At 40.3% G+C, this 25685-nt stretch overlaps 2 protein-coding genes across 2 annotated transcripts; both read left to right on the top strand.

The window, feature by feature from the left end:
* On the top strand, nt 1-10999 carry LOC133977424 (nuclear factor of activated T-cells, cytoplasmic 2). The gene is made up of 10 exons (XM_062415586.1): nt 1-296; nt 672-1614; nt 1791-1962; nt 2943-3145; nt 3861-4033; nt 4300-4440; nt 6062-6117; nt 6417-6549; nt 7655-8305; nt 10654-10999. Exons 1-10 carry the CDS (start codon nt 185-187, stop codon nt 10698-10700), a joined length of 2631 nt encoding a protein of 876 aa, XP_062271570.1. The 5' UTR covers nt 1-184; the 3' UTR covers nt 10701-10999.
* Nucleotides 11000-13486: 2487 nt separating this feature from the next.
* On the top strand, nt 13487-17280 carry manbal (mannosidase beta like). Its single transcript, XM_062415805.1, has 3 exons — nt 13487-13623; nt 14180-14360; nt 16840-17280. Exons 2-3 carry the CDS (start codon nt 14211-14213, stop codon nt 16948-16950), a joined length of 261 nt encoding a protein of 86 aa, XP_062271789.1. The 5' UTR covers nt 13487-13623; nt 14180-14210; the 3' UTR covers nt 16951-17280.
* The last annotated feature ends 8405 nt before the right edge of the window (nt 17281-25685 follow it).

The following is a 25685-nucleotide window of genomic DNA, read 5'->3' as shown; positions in this document are numbered from 1 at the left end:
CGCTTTATTTCAGGTCGAGCTGTTACATGTTTTATTTGAGCAGCTGCTGATGTTTTAAACGCGTCGTTTCTGTAACTTTTTCGTCCATATATACTCACAGATTAACTCAACTATCTAGTTTGATAATTATCCTAAAAGGTACATTTGTTAAAAGGAAAATCGATCTAACGAATCGGAGCTGGAGATGACTTCTGGAGGTTTGGGGCTCACCGAGAGCCTTAATCAAGATATAGGTCAGGAGGAGCTGGATTTCTCCGATTTATTTCTGTATAATACACCTGGAGACGATTTTAAAGGTGTGTATGAAGCTATTCTTCTTAACAGTTTCTTAACATAAGCTAGATTTTTTTTCTAAGTAACTCAAAGTTATTACATCATATGATTTTCTTAATATTGTATCATTCACGTAGGATATAGGGTGGTGGCTGTGTGGTGAATTGTAGTAAAGTGGCTTTGGGATATTTATCAGTGAATACTCAGTTGTCAGATACTGATGTTATGATGTAATCCTCCTCTATCACTGTCTGTAAGAACTGGGATCAACTAGACCCCCTTTTATATAAGATTATTTTTAAAAATAGAGGTACAGTTTTCTTAACGTTTATCTCAGCTTGATAGTCAGTGATTTAGACACGTGTACACAAGTTAATTATGGGTCTGGTTGTTGACAGATGACACAGGTGCTCTTCTTGAGAATGACACCCACCCTCCTCTGCTGGTGGTCGACCTTAACACCGCCTACATCTCCAGCTCCTGCCAGAACCCCTCCTCTCACAGCCACACCCCAGACAACCTGTCAGGGCTGGTGTCGAGACCGGGCAACATCCCTGCTCCCAGCCCCAGGATTGAGATCACTCCGTCGGGTGACTCTCTCAGCTCTCACACCCTGGAGCGCAGCCTTGCCTCCAAAGCTCTGGCAGCCTACCGGGAGTGTGTGAGCCCTGCCAGCAGTAACTCCTCTACAGGCTGGCCAGCAGAGGGGTATTCTCCCTTGGCCTCACCATGCGTCTCCCCTTCCAACGTAGGCGGATGTGGCATGGGTATGTCCGCCTTAGACCTCTGCCCAGGCCTCCAGGGTATCCACACTTCTTCTGCCCATTCCTCTCCAGGAGCCTCACCTCACAACAGTGTCACTGATGAGACCTATCTCGTGCCTCAGCACCAACCCAACGCCTCGCCACGTCCCCACCAGCGTTCCCGCTCTGCCTCACCACAGGGAAAGCGCGCTTATGACCAGGTCCACCCCTGTCAGGGGGGCACTCCTGTCAAGCAGCGCTCCCGGAGCCCCAGCCCTATCCCTTCACCACATGAGCAGCACTACTACCTCCAGCAGTACCAGGTTCAAGCTGAGTTCCAGCCCCAAGCTCAGACCTCCTCCCCAGTTCTGAAGGAGATTCTGAATCACCTTGGCACTGGTCTAACCAGAGTGGTGCCTTCTGCAGTGGTGCAAGGTGCACATGGGCAGGCCCAGAGACAGGACTGTGTGTATGAAGAGGAGTATGACTGGGTCCCTGAGCAGGAGAGGATGGGCAGGGCAGGACCTGAGGTCAAACCTGAGACCCTCTACATGCTCCCAGTGTGGTCTACTCCTCAGGTCCACCATGGAGCCTTCAGGTGTGTTGTTTATCCGTTTTTTGTTACTGATAAAGAATTAAAGTCTTTCTAACGAGCTCATACGTATGCACAAGGCACTCAAATAAATGCAGCTGTTTAAACAAGTTAGAAATATGAACAAACTCTGATTCTCATTCTCTTTTGTTCCCTTTCTCTGTTTTTTTTCTTTTTCTCAGTGGTCTGCCCATGACAACTTTTCCCTCTTTAGAGTGGTCGTTGCCCAGTCAGTCTGGCCAGTATGAGCTACTGATCCAACAACAGCCCAAGTCTCACCACAGAGCTCACTATGAGACTGAGGGCAGCCGTGGAGCTGTCAAGACACCTAATGGAGGTCATCCGGAAGTTCAGGTGCTTTTTTGACTCTAGCCTGTAGTTTGCTGGGGCTTTTCTGTGTATCTGTGCAAGGAGCATTTCACACCTTTGTCACTGACAATTTCATATATAGAAATGAAGTACAGGGAGAGACTGTAAATGTGGGTTGGTATTTCCTGGATAATGTTGTGTTTATGTAAAGCCGACCGTCATGCAAATAAATGAAAGAGTCTCTCACTGTCACGTCACCACTCCCACAAGGACAAATTAACAAATGCACTGTGGAATTTGCTTAAAAAAAGGTAGATAGAGACAAATTAGGTATTAACATGACATACAAATTGATACTTCCGCTTTATTTAGTGCTGTGGTGAGTTAATTTATGAGCTTTTACTATTAGTTTTGATGATGATGATAACACTTTATTATCAGATCAAGTCTGATTTTTTTCGTGCATCATAGCAGTTCCATTCGCAACATTACACAAAAGACAAAAACTAAAACAAGAAACAAAGATACATTTAACATAACATTGCAACCACAGAAGACTATATTCAAGTCCCTTCAGCATACATTTATCAAGATTAAGCTCTGTACTTTTTTTTTAGGATTTTAGGATTGACTGCTGTAGAAATAGGGCTTCAGTGTGACCTTGTGTCTCCAGTTTGATGGTAGCAATTTATACTCACTGCTCAGGACATAATAGTTCAGAGACAATGTTGTTGGCCAGTCCTAATATGTTATTATGGTAGACTGATTCATAGAGTTTCTGAAAGGGCTGCCCTAAAATCTTTGAGCAGATTTTCATTTGGTGGAGCAGTTTTGACTTTCTTTGTACTGTTAGACAAAAGGACTATGCAAAGCTGCTGTGCCAGAACTGACCGGTGAAATCATCCCCACAGGGAGAACAGATTTACTGTGCAAATTTATTCTCCACAGTCATGGGCGTGAATGATATTACAGTTCATTTAATTCAATTGAAGCAGGCATTTAAGCTCCTCTGTTGCCTTCTCCAGCTCCATGGGTACCAAGGCACAGCTCCACTGATGCTGCATGTCTTCATTGGGACGGCTGACGAGAGGCTTCTGAAACCGCATGCCTTCTACCAAGTCCACCGCATCACTGGCAAGACCGTCACCACACCCAGCATGGAGAGGATGATCAATGGGACCAAAGTGTTAGAGATCCCCCTGGAGCCAAAGAACCACATGAGTGTGCTGTGAGTAAGACAGAGAGACTGCAAAAAAAGTCAGATGTGAAATCATAAATGCAGTCATTCTGATTATGTGGTAACATCGATCACCACAAGATTTTTTCTAAGTCTAGCACCTCACCATCACCCACTGTAGTATTTTTGCATCACTCAGAGTTGATGGGTTGTCTGTAGCTTACTGGCATCTGTTTTTATTTGGACTTGCAAGTAAAGAAGTTTGAGTGATCTTTCTCTTCTCAGCTTTGGTTGGCTTTGGTTGTGATAAGATTGTCATCTTTTTTAATGTGTGTGTGTGTGTGTGTGTGTGTGTGTGTGTGTGTGTGTGTGTGTGTGTGTGTGTGTGTGTGTGTGTGTGTGTGTGTGTGTGTGTGTGTGTGTGTGTGTGTATGTGTGTGCTCCCAACAAGTTGCTGTTGCAGCAGACGGAAACATTAAATGCATCACATCCTGTGTGCCAGGGAGTTTTTCCAAGAAAGACCAACCAGACACCGGGTGTTTACAGCAGCAAACATAAACGCCTTGACAAACTGGAGGGATGATGAATCTCTGTAACACTGTTGCTAACAATTACTTTACACAAAATAAGAATTTATCTGTCTTATCATTTTAAGATACTGTCGCTATAGTTGGGTTAGGGTTCGGGTTAGGGTTAGGATTTTGAGTAAAACAAGGTGACAACATTTGTAGCAAACTCTTAATCTGACTTCTCTTACGTTCCTCAGGATTGACTGTGTTGGGATCCTGAAACTGAGAAACGCTGACATCGAGCTGAGGAACGGTGAGACGGACATCGGACGAAAAAACACTCGTGTGCGTTTGGTGTTTCGCGTCCATATTGCACAGCCTGGAGGCCAGTATTTGTCTCTTCAAGCTGCCTCTCATCCCATCGAATGCTGTAAGGAGCCCCTATGAGCTGCATGTTGCTTCCTATTGCTGAATCATTTAGTATTGAAGAACTTTAATTGTATCTACTTCTTGTATCCTTTGCTAAGTAATTAAAAATGCAAACTCAATGATGTTTTCTCGGTAAAACCTTTGATGTAAATTTCCTCCAGGGTTTAATTGTCAATATGGCAAAGTTATGGATTTTTGTTTCCAAAAAAAATGTGCTGAAAATGTTTTCTTCTAAATTTTTAAAATCCGTTCTTCCTGTTTCATCAGCCCAGCGCTCAGCTCAGGAACTCCCTGCAGTCGAGAGGCAGGACCTGGACCGATGCTCAGTGCGAGGTGGACAACAAATGGTCCTGACTGGACAGAATTTCACATCCGACTCCAGGGTGATGTTTTCAGAGAAGACACAAGGTGAGGAAGAGTTGGAGGAACCCTTTTTTAACTTAGTGTTCTGATGTTGGATCTTTATAACTCCTCTAATCCATTACTATCCATTACGGTACTTAAAATGAGCTACAATTTAAAGTAATATTGTATTTAAAAGAAAAGCTCAACATTTTGGGAAATAAGTTTATTTCCTTTAATGCTGAGCATTAAGTGAGAAGATTGATACCACTATCATGTCTGCATGGTAAATATGAAGCTACAGCCAGAAGTCGGTTAGATTACTTTAGCATAAAGACTGGAAACCTAGGGAAACAATTAGTCTCGCTCAGTCTTACCTTGCAAGGCAGCAGGATTTGCGAGATCACAACATTACAAGATCATGCAAGAATCCATCTTGTCAGGCTTCAAGTTATGCGTTTGTGACCAATCAGCATCCTATGAGAATTCTTGTGTTATCTGCAAGGTAAGACGGTAATAAACGGTGCTAGATAGATGGTTCATCGAATCACCTGCCTAGTATTTTTTGAAAGTGCCTGCGTTTTTCAGAACTTTTTCCAAGGACGTCTTTTCAGATGGTTCTGTATAACAAAACATCTAGCACACTAGGTCACTGAATTGGCCTACCAGCACCTCTAATGCTCATTAACATGTTATATTTCTTGACCAGGAGAAATGGTGCGGCACACAACCCCCTGTGAAACCTATACATTAGTGAGTTTTAGAAGTGCTGGTGGCTGGATTTTATTACCTTTGGACAGAGAAAAGCTAGCTGTTTCCCCTTTTTCCAGTTTTTGTGCTAAGCTAACCCGCTATTGTACAGACATGCGAGTCGTAGCCATCTTTTCATCATGTTGAACTGTTACTTTAATACATTATACTGTGCACCTACTTTATGAAGATCGTTATGTGTATATTATGTTGGCCTGGGATTGTTTTGTGTGCAAATTTGGATTTTGAAATAGTCTAACACATACCTCTATGGCCTCCCAATATCCGCTGTAGTGTCTCCACCTACTCGCATAGTATTTGTATTTTCACATTATTTGCATATCAGCCGTGTAACAGCAACTTTCAGTGACTCACATCTTCCTTTAACCCACACTTTAAACTCTGACTAAACAAACCATTAGTTAAAACTTTTACTGTTTTACTGGAGGGGACAACTGTTATTTATGTCTACATGGAAATTTCTCACCTTGTCGCTGCTTCTCCTGCCCACACAACATTGTTGGGTTACATGGTTTGAGAGCAGGATGGGTACAGTCGACTGCCTGTACAGCCTCTCTGTTGCTTGGTGTGGGGTTTTATGCAACAGGATGTGGTTAGACAAACTGATAAAGATTCAGACCCAGAGCAGAGGCTTTGTTTTTTTGTGTGTTTTCAAAGCGTGGGTGGAAAACAGAAACAGCAGGTAAAAAGTGAGTTAGGAATGAAACACTAAACCAGACATGAAAAGAACCCTATTTTCCACTGTCTCTTCACATATTGTACATGAAAGACATGTTTTCTGCTTTTTTTCTCTTTTTTAAAAACATTTTTATTTTTATTTTTTATTACAAATCTGTCTCTTTTCACTGTATCAAATATTAATTATTAAGACTTCCACCGCTTTAATGCCTGTAAACTGTCTTCCGTTTGCTTTCAGCTGGGCAGCAGATCTGGGAGGTGGAGGCCACTGTAGACAGAGACAAAACACAATCAGTGAGTTAACACCCAGTCACATGCACGTTAAGGCACCATTACATAAATGATGTACTTTTAGATATATTGAATCCTTACATCCCCTTTGCTTACTCGTGCTCAAAACAGAAAGCAAAACACAAAGCCTATGTCCACATTTCGCTGACTACCTCATCATGCTGATGTATCATGTTTAAATAATTTATTTCTGATGCTGATTTTGATCTGAAACACAAAAGAGAAGAATTTGGGCAGCCTGCGCCTCTCTCTCTGCTTCAACGTGAAAGCTTGTCTGAGGCTCAATCTCTTTCTGTATCTAGAACATGCTCTTTGTTGAGGTCCCGCCATATCGAGACCAGAAAATTTGCCACCCAGCCAAAGTCAACTTCTACGTCATCAACGGGAAGAAGAAACGCAGTCAGCCTCAGCACTTCATCTACACTCCTGTGATAGGTAGCCTATATATTCCTCACCGTTATCTGTCTCTATCTCAGCTCTGTCATTACAGGAAGAGGAGATGAAGTATTATTCTCACTTCTGTAAACAAACTTCATGCATGATGCACGACAATTAACCTGCATCTGGACTTTGGTTTGACACTTATGCCATCTATGAAGACATTTAAGTGGGTCTATTTTATTTAAGTAAAAAAGAGGCAAATGTATGCTATGTTGCCCATCTGTGACTAGGTTAAATATAGAGGGTGCAGGAAATTGCAACACTGAAATAAGATTAGAGTCAACCTGAAAGAAGCTTTTTCTTCAATCATCCTTTTACTCAGATGTCCCACAGTTTCACAAGAAACAAGTCTCAATCACAAGAAATCGCTCAGTTAATCAATTACTGTTAGTAGCAAACTGTGGCCACAACACAGGCTCAGTGTAGGGTGGAAACTTTCACTTGTTCTATAAGGGAAATTTTGTCACTTTGACACTCGTGTTTTTGCTGACGCTTTCTCCACCTACATGTAGTACCCAAAGTTGAAATGCAGGCACGTTCTTAAGCACATGTTGATTTTTTAGGAAACAAATTGATAACTTGATATCAAGGAAAAGTGGGTTCATGAAAACAGCATAAATTACAATCCCTCATCATACTGCCATGCTACTGGCTGTATAGATATCAGCCTTTCGTTTTGTCCACCACTTTGTTCCAGACTGAAATTTTTAACCAAACTTTTAAATCAACATATTCCAGCACAAGTCCTGAAATACTATCTCTCATCTCAACACTGTACTTACCAAAAAACAGAGGATGCAGTTTTTTCCATATATGGCTCTAAACTGTGGAACATCCTACCAGCAGACATCAAACAGACAACCTCAGTAGTATCGTTTAAAAAAGAGTAAAAAATGTATCTTCAAAACATATCTTTTAATCAATGCATCTGTTTTATGAGCAGCTTTTTAATTGTTTTTAACTTGATCAATCAAGTTTTAAACTTGATTTTAAGCTGATTTTATGGGGTTTGTTTTTGTATTTGTGCACTCGTCACTGAGTTTAAGATAGACCTACATTAAATCCTTTGTGTCAGATTATCTTTCTTTTTGTATTCCAGCCATTAAAGCAGAGCCACTGGATGACTACCAGTTAAATTCGTACGGCTACTCAGACAATCAGTCTCTGCCTGGCCTTTCAATGAAGTCACTCTACCATCACCTGGAGCAGGACAACAACCTTCAAGCCTTGAATGTGTCTTCAACACTGTACCATGTAGCTAACGTTGACCAAAGAGCTCACATGTCAACCCCCGATCCACTGAATGACCAACCACTGTATTACCAGTCCAGAGCCGGCACTTTCATCAATAGCCCCATGCTGTTCCAAACAGCAAACCAGTGTTACAGCAACTGCAGTACTGCCTTCCACAGTGGTTCACCAATGGCTTCCCAACCTGCCATCGCTTCCATTTCCAGTCAACGTGTCAGTGCCAGAAACCCTGTGGGCAAACTGGACGAAGGCCCTCAGATTGGCGACTCATTCGAGGCCTGTTTGGCGACAAGACATCAGGGTTTTGTGCAGGCAGCACTGCCACTGGGACGATCACCACCTAGATACATCCAAGGTCAATCTCAAGGGAAGGGTGGCTGCCGAGTGGAGCCAAGCAGCCAACATCTAACCCAGATTGGCAGAGTCAACCATGATGATCCGGGTCCAGAGAGAGTCACAGTCAAACAAGAGAACCTCAGCTATACCTATCTGGAGGATGGTGAGTAGACACAACACAAACTGTTTTCCTGAAGATGTCAGTAGGCTTTAGACAAAGTGCTTGTTGTTTGGACAAATGTCTAAGATCCCCATATCCCCAACTTTATGAAACAATCCGACAAGCACCCCCACTTAATGCAGCTTAATGTGTCTTCTTCTGTTAAAGAAGACACATGATGCTTTTTGAAATTGTCAATTGTCAAACTTAAAATGAGTGTATGTAGAATTCTCCCTGCAAGTCAAAAACCTCAGCTTTAGCCTGCTATTAGTGCTTCGCTTGCAATGTCACCTCTACTTCCTCCTTGACATGACATGTTTGTACATGCCCACAAACAGCATGTGCTAACAATCTGAGCTGTTCATATTGTCCACTTAGCATTTTTTGGATCAGATTTCAGGCTTGAAGATGTACAAATGTATTTGAGAAGTGTATGTGTCAAGTAAAGAACAGGAAAAAGAAGTGAAATCCACCTTTTACTGTTTGTTTATGTAGCCACTTGAACAGGTGGAAGTCTTCTGGGGGGCTGCTGACCAATCAGTGAGAGTGGGTTCATTGGTATGGGGGTCTTAAAGAGACAGGAACTAAAATGGTCTGTTTCAAACAGAGGCTGAACTGAGGGGCTTCATTCAGGGTTCAGTAAAAGATAAATAAGAGTCTTTTGAATGGTGGATCATACAACTATATTCTAGTAGAGCCCCAGAATATGAATATGGACCTGGAAATGCACGATACGTCCCCTTTAAACGCTTATTTTTGCATTCTTCACACAAATAACTACTAGAAACAAGTAAATGCTTTCGAGGAGGGACTTGAATGAAAATATTTGTCATTATCGTCATTTGAATTATCATGTCACCCACTCTCATCAACTGCCAGCTTTTTTTCCGATTCAAGTGTGGCTGTTATGATCACTTCACCATCAGACCCGTTTCAATGAAACTTTATAAGCATATAGCTTTGTTTCAGGCATACCTCTCTCTTAATCAGTAAGCCTTAATGTTCTGTATTTGTTAGTATGATATTGTGGTGTGTGTAAAACTGTATTGAACGAGAAACTGGCAATACATTTACATTATCTCTCAATCAGTCACTTTTTGCACTTTACCTTGTGCAGCTTGTATGGTTTTTGAAAGTATTTGACAAGTCACCAGAAGTTATTGAGTATTGTCTATTAACTGTTTCACAAAAACTGGGAGAGTACATTAATACAAACTTAAACAAACAAACTTACAGGTTTGAAGTACAAGGTTTGGGGGATGGGTATTTGTGGTCCAGTCTGCAAACATATGCACACAAGCACACTGCAACAGTATGTTTGCAAATCCTGGGCTGTGGTTTCTGTTGGGCCTTTCAATCCACTTTCCTGTCTCATTGTCACTCTATCTTTCACATGCAAACACACACACACACACACACACACACACACACACACACACACACACACACACACGCACACACACACACACACGCACACACGCACACATGCACATGCAGAAGCTTCATGAGCATGCCCAGCCTCATTTGAAATACATTTGGACACACTTTTTCTCATTGAATTGGAAGGTGTGTCCAAACATTTGACTGGTACCGTACACAACCGGCTTATGGTTTCTGATTCATTTGAAGATAATGAAAGAGAAACACTATCATGAATCGTTTATACCTCTGTGATGGGAGACAGAAACAGGAAGTTTATATATAGGCAAATACATGCAGACACACCTGTGGTAAAGTAAGCGGCAACATCCTTTGTTCTAGTCTCTAACACAGAGCAGAGTAATACTGAAAATACAGACAGACTGTTTTATTGAGCATCAGCAGCTTAACAACAATAATAAGATCACTTAAATGTAATATTATCGTGTATCTATCAAAAGATTAATATGCAACAGTTTATTCATTGAAGTTCTTATTTTTGTTGAATCAATACACAAACTACTGCAGATATGTAAATCTGTGTTGAACAAACAGCAACATCTAGTGGACCTTAATATAACTGCAGTACATCAGATGCTCACTGCAGAGATTGCAAGTCATCATTGGACCTGCTTTGCTTTGCATATGCTTTGCCGGTCCTAGTCTGGCTGGAGATTGTTAGTGTCATCTCCCACCCCCCTGATTTGCTGTCACCTCTTTACTGGGAGCCTCTAATATCCCTTCCAAAAAATCTGACTTTGATAACTCTTACTGGCAGTATAAAAAAAAAAAAGAAATGTATTAAAAACATATGCACACAAAATGGTTTTGAATATAAAATGAATGCATTTCAAACTCAATCTTTAAACATTTTGGTTTTCTCAAAAATGTCATGAGGAAAGTTTCTCATCCCTGTTTGTAATGTTTTCCAGTGAATGACATCATACGAAGAGACCTGAAAGGCCACAACGGAGAGTGATACTGGAGGCCTGCGGCAGCCCTGATGTCTTTCAAATTCTGAGAGTAAACAATACACGTAATCTGCAGACTTCAGGAACTATAAATATTAAATCCTGATTGTCTTGAAGGAAGCTTCTAATAAACATTTTATCCAGATGGTGGCAAATATTTAAGGCAAACAATAGAAACTGATGCACAAAAGACTTAAACTGACCTCATTTCAAAATGTTAATGTGGGACAAGAAAAGGTGGCTGTTCACTTTCCTTTGTTTGCCTTCAATATTAGCATTTATTTTTCCTCAATTGTATGTAGCCTTAGTAAAGCCTTATACTGTTTATCTATTGCATTGTTTTTCTCTGTTCATATATTTGTACAATTGCTTTTTGTAAGCTTGTATAACATATTTTATATTAAATACATTTTGTTCATATGAATTTGGGTCTTTGCATTGAGAGCAGAAACAGGCTGAGGAGTAAATCAAATATTCTCAATTAACAAGGCTTTAACATTACTTTCCCTGACATTAAGTCACATTATCAATCAATCAATCAATCAATCAACCAATCAAACAAACAAATAAGACATAATAAGACATAAAACTAATGTGGACTGGAAACAATTGGAGACTAATGCATACGAATAATAAAAATTATGAAAATGTAATAAAATTAAATAGATATTAAATAATTATAATAAAATAGAGTGAAATAATTGTCCCAGCCACTATTGTCAAGATAATGTATGTTATTATTTTTAAGCTGAAATAGTGATAATGTTCTGAATATTTAATTGTATCTTATATCAAGTGGATACCAGCTACCTATTACATTTTGGATAAACACTGATGGAAATTCATAGTCAGATCGTTCAGTACTATACTACTGTAACCTTTCCTCTCACAGTGGTGAGAGTTAAAGTATACTATTTTCATCACATCTCCAATATTAGTAATGCTTGTGTGTCAGTATTGCAGTGTTTAAATATAAACAATAGGGGGCGACTTTCTCAAACCAATGATCTACTGGGTCAGAGGTGCATCACAAATTGGTGACCTTCATGGTTGCCCTCCAGTCATGGATGTATTGTAAGCTCCTGTTATACATCCATGCCTCCACTCTGTTGTACAATCATTGCTAATCCCAGAACCGGAAGTTGGTCTATGAATACTGAACAATAACACAATAACAAGATAAATATATCTGTGTATATAGACAGGGAAGTTAAAAAAATAAATGGAGGTCATATTTACAGATTTCTTCAGATGGCTCAAAGGATACAGAGAGTGGGACAGTGGCATTAAAGTAACCATTTGAGCTGACATCAAATTTCAGCTCAAATGTCAGTATTCACAGCAGAGATGTTGGCAGTATTATGGACACTTTTGTGGGCCGAGGATTACACCAGATGATTCAGTAATATGCAGTGATTCAACAGCAGCTTTACAATAAGATAAACCAAATCCAAGTCCAGATCTGATATACTGACAGAGATTTACCAGACAATGTACAGAACTCACAAAGCAGGGTATAAGGTGGGTTTCATTTGGGTGTGGAAGGCAACAAGGATGCAGATAACATGGTAATGAATGCTGCTCATGATGATGGAGCAGAATTTATTCTCCAATAGGCTACAGTCTGTCAGAATATGGTTACATCTGAAACAAGTCAGGTAAGGAAATGTGGCAAAACACATGAATAAAGAAGTCTAGGGGAGTAGGGGTCTTACTTTGCAATGGAGAAAACTGTGGAACGAGTAAAACATTTTGCCTGTAAAAAGAAAATATTTGGTTGTAATAAGCAGATTGAGGCTTGTACATTGTGGGTTTAGGAACGGGCTGGTGATGATTGGAAAACATCCAGATGGCAAATGTGAGTGTGGAGGCTCAGAGACAGCAAAGACACATCTTCATCCAGTACAAGAATTCAGAGGAGGAAGATGTTCAAAGACCTGGGAGCATTTGGAGAAACTGTTTTTACTTTTCTATTCATTCTGGATAACTGGAGTAAGACCGTGAAACTGCTGGAATTTCTATACAGTGTTAAATTACACAAAACAATATGAAGAACTGTCAAAAAAGAGCATCCAATAACCTGATAGAGTGGTGGGGTGCACAGATTAGATAGCAGTTTTGGAAAGCATACAGTCAACAACAACAGAAGATTTAATCACTGAACTCTACCATAGTTTGCTAAGACTTCATAAAGGTTGTATAGAGTTCTGTTGGGTACCATCACATAAGTGGTTGAAAGGGAATGAGTGTGCTGATAAACTAGCAAAAAGGGCATTGCAAAAGGAAATAATAGACTGACTTAGATTGGATAACATAGGATTAAATGGGACTTTGGTTGTATTGGGGAAAAGGAACGGTGACAAGTGTGAGAGCTGTCGAGTTAAAGAACACATCATATTGCACTGTACCACATATGAAGTAAAAAGAAAGGTTACATGATAAAGTATGAAAGGTGGGACGGCAGTGGGATCTGATGGGGATGGGGACAGTCACCAGGAAGGCACTCTTTACTTTCTTAAGTGAAACAAGGTCAGTGGGTAGAATTTAAGAAATAGGGTAAAATGACATGATGTTACACACTCTGTAGTAGATGGTGACTTTATAGTTGTTTGTAATCAGCTAGAAAACCGAGAAAGGAAGAATAATATATATTTTTATCATTTATGTTATTTTTAATTTTGTTTCAATTATACAAACTCAAGAAGGGTGCAATAGCCGCATACAAACAGTAGAGGGCTCTATTGCAGTGTCTGGTCAGCCTAACCAAGCGAAGAAAAAGATTGCTGACGTCCCTTCCTGTCAGTGTTTGTCTTTTTTCCTCCTTCATTTTTGAGCTAAAGTCGCATTTTTTCTTGACAGTGTTTTCCAGTTTGTACTCACTTTTTACTTTACATTTACATTCCTGCACATTACAGCGGAGTGTCGTCGTGGGTAAGCTGTCTGATCCACACACTCATTGAAACCCCGCAGAGCAGTCAGATCTCATCTTTGTTAGCTTCAGTGTTTTGCTACGTTGTAAATGTGTCCCAGATATTAAAGACAAAAGATAAGATGAATAACAGTGTTTTTAATCAGTATAGGTTTATTCATGGCACCAGAATACATTATTTTCATGCCAAATTGTCTTCGTTTTAAGTTAGGCTGTGTGTTTATGTTGTGGGTGGGTCCATAGCTCCTAATGAGAGAGAAAAAAGTAAACATTTCATTTTCTTGCATAAAACCGCCTCAGAAAAAACAAAACAAAATGTAAAACCCATAAAATCATTGACTATTACTTGATTAACTTGATCAGTCTGTACCCCTTTATTCATTTTTTAAATTTATGTTTCCTCTTAAATGTAAAAAGCAGTTTGCACAATCTTTTTTGTACTTCATACTTGTTTTGATGTTCCTGTTTTTTTTAATTAGACTGATTATTATAAAGCAACCATTAAAAAAGCCTGTTATTGATCTTCCTGCTAACTGAGCTTCTGTTTGGTCACTATAGGAAACATAACGGACCAAAGGAGAGGGGCATCATGTCTGCCGAACTGGACCTGTCTCCTCCAGAAGTCCCGGAGCCCACCTTTCTAGAGAGCGTACTGCGCTATGGTCTGTTTCTAGGTGCCATCTTCCAGCTCATCTGCATCCTGGCAGTCATCTTCCCCATGTCCAAAGGGCACGAACATGTAAGATGGCAATAGAGAAAGGAATAGAAAATAATATTTATTTGTCACATACAAACTGTACATGTACAATTGCAGTGAAATGAATTGTCACAGTCCCGGTTGTGCAAGTAAAAATAAAATCAAGAATATAAAAATGTGCATGAATATGTAGAACAGGGAGAGGGAGAGGGAGATCTATGTACATATTATCAACACAATAGAAATATATATATAAAGATAAAACATAAAAATATATACAAAATGACCTGGGGGAAGAAGCTTTTCCTCAGCCTCTCTGTCCTAGCCATACAGGAGCGGAGGTGCTTGCCAGAGGGCAGCCAGTTATTGGGGTGGTGAATGTCCTTAATAATTTTCCGGGCTCTGGTCGTGCACCGCCTGGTGTAGATGTCCTGGAGAGTGGACAGTGCTGACCGGGTTGTGCGTTCAGCACACCAGATCACTCTGTGGAGAGCTCTCCTGTCCAGAGCAGTGCAGTTTCCATACCAGGCGGTGGTGTTCCAGGTGAGCACAGATTTTATTGCTGCGGTGTAGAAGGCCTTCTGAAGCGCTGTGGCGATGTTAAATTTCCTCAGCCATCTGAGGTGGTACAGGCACTGTCTTGCCTTCTTCACCAGGGTGGAGATGTGGGTGGACCATGTCAGGTCCTCAGAGATTTGAACTCCAAGGTACCTGTATCTGCGACTTTCTCTACCGGGGTCCCAAATATACTGAGAGGAGTGTGATGGTTCCTCTGCTTCTCTCTCCTGAAGTCTACCACCATCTCTTTTGTCTTGGAGACATTCAGGTCCAAGTTGTTGTCCTTACACCATGACGACAGTGCCTCCACCTCCTCCAGATAGGCTGTCTCCCTGCTGCTGGAGATCAGGCCTACCACTACTGTGTCATCTGCAAATTTCATAATGGTGTTGGAGGGATGAATGGCTTTACAGTCAATTGTGTAAACGGAGTAGAGCAGAGGACTCAGGACGCAGCCTTCGGGGGCGCCGATGTTGAGGGTGCGGGAGCTGGAGGTGCTGTTCTTTATCCTCACCACCTGCGGTTTGTCCGTCAAAAAGCTCTGGACCCAGGAACAGATTGAGAAGTTCAACCCCAGATCCTTGAGCTTAGTGACCAGTCTGTGGGGGACTATGGTGTTGAGAGGAGAGGAGAGGAGCAGAATACACTCCCACACGTTCTTTGTAAAAATGAAGAGACAAGATATCTTTAACAAAAGGAGCTGAGTGATATATCATAGAGCTGCAATGAATAATTGGAAACTATTTTGATAAGGGATCAATCATTTTGAGTCATTTTTTAAGAAGAAGAAAAAAATCAACATTCTGATTCCAGTTTCTCAAATGTGAATAATCTGGTTTCTTAAGTCCTCTATGGGGACTGCCCATAGAGCAGCAGTTGTGGACTGCTGGTTGACTCAAAATATGACATTTGAGGACGTCACCTCGGGCTTTGGGAAACATCTTTCACCATTTTCTGACATTTCATAGACCAAACACAGATTATTTGATAATGTAAATTAATATAAAAATTGCATCTCCTTGAACATCACATCTACATTCTGCTCACCTCGGTCAACTTCGCCATTAAGGCAAATGGTCTCAATCCTTCATTGCTTAGTTGTTGTCAGGATTCTCATAAAGATTTTTTCAGACCTTCAGTGGGTTTAAATGGTGCTCAATGTTCTCAGTATGATTTGAGGTGAATGTACCTTGTCAGAATAATGGTACAATTATACAGCTGCACAACGAATGGTAGAGTGTCTGCAGTTATATGATTATTAACTAATTTGTTCCCTGATGCTTTTACAGACTGTTATGCAAGTCACTAAAAAGACCAAGAAGTAGTCTCCCAGTCCCTCTATGTCTCAGTCTCCCTGACAAACAGAGAAACCAGTTGAAAAAGTGGTGGTAGTTATCTAGTTTTTAATGTCCATGAAGACAGAACCACCAAGGGTTACTCCCACCATCTCCATACTTACAATCATCAGGAGAGATTATTTATAGACAAGACCAATTAAATCCACTGCCTAATTATTCTATTTTCAGACATCGTCATCAGATGCACTGATTACTCTCCACAGTATGTCGCCATTTCAGCCTTTACAGCAGCCTGCTGTCATTATTCACCGTCAGAACAATAGGAAAGTGCTGAAACATGCCTGAATTTCTTTTATGTGTGACTTCCAAAAACTGTGAATTTCAGTTTGTTTTCTATTTAATTGGAGATCATTTTACACAGTCTGAACTTTCAGAAGTGAAAACTGAAGTACCAAAATGCATATTCTTGTTATGTATATATAAATTGCTAACCCCCTGTGTGAGTATTATATAAAAGACAAACTCTTTCGTGACAAGATTAACTTCTTCAAAACACACTTACCTAATCATGCAAAACAGTCATGTATTTTTAAACCACATTTCAATGACTCAGAGGATTTCTTTCGAAATGCATGGTGTCTAATGTTTCCTTGTTTACTCTACAGGAGGAGATGGATTCTGCTGAAGGCAAATCCACTGAACAGATGAAGAAACCTAAAGGACCAGCACCTCAGATTCGACAGAAACCTAAGAAAGAGAGCAAAAAGAAGCGATAGTGTGTATGTGTGTGCGTGTGTTACCTGGTTGTGCGAATGGGCATGTTAAGTAATCAGTGAGTCAACAGTTACCATTATAGTTATCTCTACAAGTATATGAAACACTACAGTTATATAACAACAATAAAAAATGATGTGTAAAGAATGGGAGACACATCAGAATGACATTGAACCATTCATCCTGTTCACATTCAACAGCATACAAAGAAGAAGTATCATAGCTTTTGTTGACTGTTTAATGCAACTGCATATTTTACGTTTTTTTATAACTGAATATTCATTGATTGTTTGAATTGAAATTGGACAATAAATGCAATGTGTTCACCTTAAGTTCACTCAAGTTTAAATTGATAGCGAATTTAATCTTGGTTAAAATGAGTCATAATGAACTCATGTCCGGTCCTTCATATTTACTCCTTTTGTATGCCAGAATATGTACTTCCTTCTCAAACTGGAGTTCTTTTTACACCAGAATAGCCTTTTTTCACAACAGGTAAGCTATATTTAACTCAAACTTAACTAGTTCCTATCATTGGTATTTAGACACAATAGATGATACAGTCAGGGGTCACAGAATCAGGAATGGACAAAAAAAGAGGGTTAAATACATGAGACATAAGACGTGAGAGTCGTATGATTTGTCAAAAACAGTATTAAGGTTTGGGGAACACTGATAGGAAGACTTATGTTTATCAAATGAGCTCATAGATTAGTATTTGAGGACCGAATAACGACTGCTAACATCTGAAGAAAGACATAAAGATATCGAATCTTAGTACTGAACAGGGGTGATTCTAGGATCAGACCTTTAAAAGGGCTGAGCTCCTAATGAGAATTTGACATACAATGCCTTGCAAGTGTTCAAACCCCTCTGCTAAATTACTCATTTCACTGGATAATATAAATTACAACAAAAAATATAAAATGCATAGTTAAATGGTCTACTATAGTGTATAATAATAATAATGGTTCAGAATAAAGATTTCTAGATAGTGGACACTGAGATAGTAACTGAACCCTGAGGGAAAGACAGTAGCCTATTAATAACAAATATCCAAATGACATTAAAGCTGTTAAAATAAAATAAAACATTTGAACCTGTAGCATAATTGTTACAGACACGCTAGCAAAATAATTAAAGTCGTATAATACAATAGTAATTTATTTATTTTTAGGGGTGCTGAGGTCAAATTTAGGGGTGCTTGAGCACCCATAAAAAAAGGGTCTAAAATCGCCACTGGTACTGAACATATGTGAACAAGTGGTTGCTAAGCGATAGTTTGATCCTCATGTGCATGTGATTGGTTGACACATGTTCGAACATTCATAATACGGTAGAGTTTGGTTTTAATATGAATACGCTAGCAGAAAAAAAACACAAAAGTGTGAGTCGCTTAGCAACCAATTTGCCATAGCCAGCAATGGAACTAAAACTGGTTAAAAACGAGATTTACTTTGACTTAACATGTGTTGCATTATAATAAAAAAAAAACAACTTCTGAATCGTGACTCAAGATTATTTTATGAAAGCTAACGGGGGGTGTTGTCGTGTCCTCCAATGCCTCACAGTAAAAAAAACCAACAACGTCGACTTTTACGCGACTCGACGTGAATGTGGACACCGCCGTTATGTGCGTAGAGAGCGTAACATCCAGGCTCATCATATTTGTGTGCTCTCGTGTTTCGTCAGTGATGCATTACTATCCCGTGCCTTTCCCCTTACCGACGAGGCATGTCTTCTCCACACTACACCACTCCTGCTTCGACGCATGAATTAGCCGCGTCGTCGACTCTTCCCAGCTGGCCAGGCTCCTTCGCGTAGGTTTTTTGGTGTGTTGTAGTGAAATCCCGGCAGCTGTGCCCTCTGCTCCTGAACTCATCACCGTCATGACCTCCTCTCGCTGCGATTCCGCCGAAATTCGCTAAATGGGATTCGTGGCTGGCCCGACGTTTCCACAGCAACTGGCCATCCGCTTCCATTATTCCCCTAATGAGGACAGCCACAAGGATTTAACACGGTGCAACCACACTGTGCGTCTCTGATTTTCGGGCTGAATCTCAAGACGCCTCAAAGGTGAGTTAATTAGAGCTTATGGCGTCTTTTTAATGGGAGGGGAAAAAAATTGATTTGTGTCGGAGCTTTTGGGTTAGCTGCTGCGTATTTTCTCACACGGGTGTTTTCTCAGTCAGCCTTATGAGACCCCCCCCCACCCACACACTGACTTGTATTTCATTGTTGCACACAGACCATTCAGTCAGTGTTGCTCTGGCACATTTGGCCAGTGCCACTCATAGTCTGTGTCAGGGGCTATACGTTGTTGACGATTTACGGTAGTACCCACACTGGAAATGCGCAGCCGGTGTGCAAATGTCACATTGCTGTCTTTTTCTCACAGCGGCAAACACAGAGGAAAATACGCATAAAATCGACGGCATACCTAAAATAAAGCCAACAAGCCATCGAAATTCAAAATGGAGCAGTGCGAGCACCTGTTTTGATTCATCAGGCCGCATATGCGCTGTATGTGAGCCCACGACTGTCTCAGCAGCAGTGTCGCCTTTTGTCTCTGTTCCCATTCACAAATCCCTGTTCGCAGGCCTAACATGGATCACATCGGCAAGCGTCGATTTTTAGTGTTTTTTCAAATTTATTTCATTTTTATTTATTTGTTCCCTTCCCAAATTATTTTCCCTAAGCAAAGACGTTATCATTTTGACAGCTGCTATTCCTGTAGGCAGCTACCCCACCCCTTGCTTATTTGAAAGCAGCTTTGCTGACAACAACTGGTGTTTAATCCCATGGAAATAGAATTTTAATTATGTGGCTAATCTATTTACAGTCGGTTTTGGGGCTTTGGACAAGTTCCAGCTAATTTCCATAAGGCAGGTTTGCTGTGAATGAGACACATGGATGATGGGAAAAGCTCAAAATTGTGTTTTTTTACTAATTGGCAACCTTAAAAGATGTATTGATAATCCATCCCTTGTTGATAACTCTAAAGTCATCAAAATGACTTCCTCTGCCACTTTAAACACACTTTCAAAAGAGAAATGCATGTTTCTTTTCAGAGGGCAGTAAAAGATTGAAGTTGGCTTTAACAGTGAAACAGGCTCTTGTGGTCCTGTTTTTATGTTAAAATAATACATTTACCAAGATGTAATATAAACATATCTGGAGGAAAACAATTATTACAATACTCTAAAATTAAAGAGGCAAAGTATATTGTGTCAACCAGTATCTTGAGCAACTTGATGCCGTCATTAATAATCATAATAATAAAAATAAATATGTGCGAGGTCAGTATTTGCAAAGAGTGTGGCACCTCTGGAGTGAAATGCACCCCACCCTTTGACCTCCTCCACAGAATGAATCATGCTGTAGCAGCCGTCTCTCAGATGCTGGATTACTTGTAGCTAGAGCCACCAGTTAAAGATGGACAGAAAACGGAAGTGGGGTTTTATCAGCTGAGTGCCAACATCCCCCTCTTCTTCTCCTCTTCTTCTCCTACTTGCCTGTCCTCGATGAGTGGAAGAGGGGGAGATGAGATGGGACAGCTCGACACAGCCTCAGACTTTCTAAAGTGTTTGGGGGTCAGCGAAACAAAAAAGGAAATAGAATCTCATTTCGGGATTCAGAGTGCTAAATTGGGACATGACTTGTCTTTTCTTTATCCCTTTTTTAAATCAACTACCCATTCTCTCTTTTTCTCTCTTTCCTTCTCCCTGACCGGGCTATATTTAGATGATCTGTGTATTATACATGTATGTTTCATGTTATCGTCCAGCGTATAGCAGGATAAGACAGTGACGCTAATGTGCACATTTCCTCTCGTTTTGATCTTGAGGAACCATCATTGCCCACTCCCCCCTCCTCCCTCCCTCTCGTCCGCTCCCTTGGGCAAACTGTAATTTTCTCATTCGACTGAAACATTGGCTCGAGCTACTTCACTCTCTGCAGCACAGTGGCAACTGTTACCGTCTGTTGTGACTCAGTGAGGTTCGTCACGGCCAAGTGTGCTTATGGGCCTGACCAGAAATGTACAGCTCGAACGCTGATCGGGAACGGGGGGGGGGGGGGGGGGGGGGGGGGGGGGGGGGGGGGTCCAACTGCAACTTTTGCAATTGGATCCTATCTGTGAAGTCTGGAACTTTTTAATGCAGGCAATAGAGCCGGAAAAATGTGTCAAGTAATCAATTAGATGATTGAAAAAATAATTAATTACCTATAATTAAGCTTTTCAATAATATTCATGCAAAAATGCCAAAAATGGTTTGTTTCCAGCTTCTCACATATGATGATTTGTTGGTTTTCTTTGTCTTATATGATTATCAGGTTGAATCTCTGTAGTTTTGCACTATTGCTCAGACAAAACAAGACATTTAAATACATTAACATCTTGGGCTCTGGGCTCAAATTTATAGCCTAAATTAAATCACTGACAAATCAATTCTTTGCAAAAATGACTGGCAGAATGATAAATTCATTAGTTGCATCCTTATATATCAGTTAAACAGCATTATAAAACAGCAGCCAGTCATTTAGTGACAGAACTGAAGTATTAAAGCAGGTTTTTCTTTTCTTTTTAAAAATGTTTTGTAGAGCTGCAACAATTAGTCCATTAATCAAGTAATCTGGAACTGTTTTGATCATGAATTAATCGTTTGGTCGTCTTTTTTCAAGTTAAACTGCTTAGTTATTCATAGTTTCAGCTTCTTTAATGTGAGGATTTGCTTTTTTCCCCCTTTTCATATATCAGTTATTAATATCTTAACATTTTAGACTGTTAGACAAAACAAGCAAGTTGAAGACATTCAGTGGGGACTTTGAGATGTTGTGAATGTAATTTATTCCACAATTGTTTAACATTTCATAGACTGTGAGTGAAAGTGATTAACTGACTAATTGAGAAACTAATGTGTAGATTAAATTAAAACGTTAATTGCAGCTTCACAGTTTTCATTATTTTACTGTTATTTTTCTGTACATTACAACAATGTGCAGATAATTGGGCAGCCTGAACAAAAGGAGCGAGATACTGATGACCTCAGATTTTACGAGGGTTTATATCGAGGAGTCAGATGCGACTTTGTAGGTTTATACTATTGTCCGAGGCAGAAAGAAGCACAAATACTGTCAAAGATGCAGTTTCAGTACCTTAAAGGTGTCATAACTTGCCTGCTGTATTAACGCCAGTTCCTTTCAGGTATCTTACTTTTACTTTTACTTTCACTGTGTCTCCTGGCAGTATTTGTCCCTTTGTGCTCAGTATTCAGTTCATGCTCAGAGACAGTTTTATAGATTTAGTTAAGACTCGGTCAACACTGAGACTATGAAAAAAGACACAGGTTAGTGATAAATGTACTGCAGATAATGAAGTGCTCTTGAGCTCCATTGCGGTTCTGAGGTAAATACCACTCAGCGAGTAGCCTTTTGAAAGAAGCCTGTATTTGCAGAGACTCATATCTAATCCTTAAAATCTCTTTCCCCAAAACATAACCGAGCACAGCGTTATTCACACAGTCGGCATGTCTGTGCCCTGTGTCACTCTTTTAAGAAGTTATGAAGCCATATGTTTTGATACTTCTTCACATTCAGAGAATTATTACAAACAGAAAGCATTTTTAACTTGCATAAATGCACCAATACAGTAAAAAAAAAAGAGGAGTAAAAATGGGTTAGTTATGATTTTTAAAATGAATTAAGTGATTTCTGATGTCATGACAAGCATGTAATGGGAATGCAACAGGAGTTAAAGTTGGGATTGGTGTATATCCTTGGAAACTAGAGCACCGTTACTCCCTCCTCCCCATTCTTCTTCTTCATCTCCCTCCTCGCTTCCTTCCTCCCACCCCGGCCTCCCGCCGCTCAGGTGCCTGCTCTTGTTGCAGTCGCTGGCAATCGCAGCTGTGTGGCGCAATCTGGTTCTCCCGCATTCCTCCGTGCTTCTGATGAATGGGGAAAAAAACTCCCAAAGGAATTGAAATCTCCTCATCTCTCATTCCTCATCGTATTTTTAATTCTCTTTTATCTTATTTGTCTCTTTTTTTTTTCTGTCCGGCATACTTTTGTCTCCTTCATTTCATCATCTCCACTACTCCAATTCTCCTCCATTTTATATCACATTGTTAAAAAGGAGTCACATGTTAGCACTTCTTGATATTAGGGCACTCTGACACCATATTAGGAAAAGGCGTGAGGCTCAGCTGCGTATGTAAGCTGTTGTTTACATATGCAGGCTCTGAGGCTTTCAAGGGTGCTCTGGTGTGTGCAGACTACCAGCGGTGAGTGTTGGCCAGTATGTGCACCGTGACTCTGGACGAGGACTCTGCCGTCACCGTGTTGGGATGTGTTTTCAGCGCTGGTCAAGGATCATTACCTCTTCTCATTGGTGTTTTCTTCATTTTCCTTCAACTTAATGATAAGTCAGCTTTCCAAATTGTCTTGACTTGTCTTCAATCAAAGGATCAGGGTTAAAATGCTACTTTCTGCCAATTGCTTGCCTCGCTGAACTGTGTCCAAATTCCCCCATGCTGTATACTAATAATCTGGAAGTTTTAACACATGCATATTTTACTGGAAGAAAAATATGAGTGTGTGTTCATACAGTGAGTGTGAATGTGGAGGAAATGATCCCTACAGGATCAAAACTGGGGCATGATTCTGTGCGTTTTTCTAAAAAATCACTCCAGTTAGCGCTGATTGTCTGAACAGTATGATGGACGGAGAGCAGAGAAAATGTATTGTCACCAGTTAAATAAGACTGCAGAAAAAACTGTGTAAAGGGCACTTCTGCTTGGATGTGAAAGTAATATTGTACTTGGTGCATACTTTTGTTTTTTAGTAGTATTTTATGTGGTAGCTCATTGCTGTTTTGTAACTCAATCTGAACTCCTAGCATCACATGAATTATAGATCAATACACAATTATTTTCACACATTTTTACATCTACACATAAATACATAGTAACTCACCTGTTGGGATCACATGTTAAAATCACATTTTATAGTTGTTTTTGGTTGATCAAGACATATCTACAGCAACATCATAGTTTTATATGACAAAGGAGTGTTTTTAATTCCTTTTTCTTTTTTTCCCGTATCTGCTTGGATGTGAAAGTAAAATTGTGTCTACTTTGTTTTTTAGTAGTATTTTCGTGTAGTTTGTAGCAGCTCAGTACACACTTTGCAGAAGTATCATACATTAGGACACAGATATCGAATCCCCCAACAGCTCATTGCTGTATTGTAACTCAGCCTGAACTCCTTGTATCACATCACTACTAAAATCACATTATTTTCACACATAAAATGTGTGAAAATAATTATAGGGATCACATGTTAAAACATCTAAAATTGTTTTTGGTTGTTCAAGACATATCTACAGCAACATCATAGTTTGATATGAGGAAGGAGTATTTTTAGTTCCTGTTTTTGCATCTTATGTGGATTATTTTTGCCTTTTTATATCTCTTGCAATGTGCTGAAAGTGGATTTTTGTCACAGAGTATTACTGAAGAGCAGAAGACAGCTTGGTACCAGTGATGGCAGGTGATCCCCAATCAGAGAGTGAGAAACCCATCTGGAAGCCCTTTCTTATTATTAAGAAAGGTATTGTACCAACTATTTGCAGGATGGTGGTATGTGTAGAACTGGAGGATGTTGATGCTCCAAAAATACACATCAGACGCTGGTTTTTAAGTAGACTTGGCTGTTGGTGATAATTTACCAGGAGTATTTGTGCAGATTCAAGCACCTCAAGTATCTGCTTATGTATGTATATTGACAAAATGGACTTGTAAATGTATCTGTTGCATAAGTGCCTCCAGTACTGTTTAAATCAATTGGTATTGCGTTCCCGTCTGCCTGTGTTGCCTCTGTTTTGGCCTTTTAAACCACAAGGTGAAGTGGTAGAACTTTAAAGTTTACAGCCAGACTCAAAGTCCAAAATCTAGGCTTGGCTGTCAAATCAAGCACAATTCACACAATTCGTGCATCCCTGTCCATCTTTTTCCACCGGGCCTATGGGTCTATCTCTGTGTGACTCAGTGTTGCACCATGGGATACGTTAACCCCCCAGTGTGCCAGATTACATCCTGGCAGGAGTTGAATCAAAGCTTGCATGACTGTATGTGTGCTTGAAATCACTTGCGCACATTCACGCACACTCAGCAGCTTACATGCCCACACAGCTCCACAGTGGGATCCTTCCATATCTCCGAGAATCCCCATACCTGTGTAATTATGTTATGCTCGCACATTACACTTAAAACACCCACTAAGCCTCAGCTGTCCGAGCGGTACACAACAACCACCTACACAATCTTTTTACAGCTACTGCCAGTTCCTTCCTCCTCGTCTGTTAATAACCCTCTCTGTCCTGTCTGTCAGACTCACTCAAGTGTGTTGGAAACACTCACAAGGGATACACACGTGTTGGAAAAAGGATGTGAGACACAACTGAGGTTGGGGTGTTGGTGTGAGATACAGCCTTGTTCCCTTGTTTCCCAGAGACCAAAGAACAGCTGCTCAAACACACGCACATATACACACAGACATCTACACACATGGCTTGTACCCTCTGTCTGGAACTGAGAGTGCCTTTATTCACAAAGGAACAAGACTGTTTCATGTGTGTATGACTGTATCTGTTTCAGCTGGCCTGAAATAGCTGGTCTCACAGTGAGTCACTCTACAGCACCCTAAAGGGAGGATTGGACTTGGTGTGTGTGTGTGT

The sequence above is a fragment of the Scomber scombrus genome, chromosome 3, assembly GCF_963691925.1.
Source record: "Scomber scombrus chromosome 3, fScoSco1.1, whole genome shotgun sequence".
Lineage (NCBI taxonomy): Eukaryota > Metazoa > Chordata > Actinopteri > Scombriformes > Scombridae > Scomber > Scomber scombrus.
The sequence above is the reverse complement of the archived record's forward strand: the minus strand, read 5'-3'. Positions and strand labels throughout refer to the sequence as shown.

Coding starts and splice junctions, on each gene's coding strand:
- LOC133977424 (XM_062415586.1), top strand. CDS start 185: ATGACTTCTGGAGGTTTGGGGCTCACCGAGAGCCTTAATCAAGATATA. Junction 1,615..1,790: donor GTCCACCATGGAGCCTTCAG/GTGTGTTGTTTA, acceptor TCTTTTTCTCAG/TGGTCTGCCCATGACAACTT. Junction 8,306..10,653: donor CTATACCTATCTGGAGGATG/GTGAGTAGACAC, acceptor AATGTTTTCCAG/TGAATGACATCATACGAAGA.
- manbal (XM_062415805.1), top strand. CDS start 14,211: ATGTCTGCCGAACTGGACCTGTCTCCTCCAGAAGTCCCGGAGCCCACC. Junction 14,361..16,839: donor TGTCCAAAGGGCACGAACAT/GTAAGATGGCAA, acceptor TTTACTCTACAG/GAGGAGATGGATTCTGCTGA.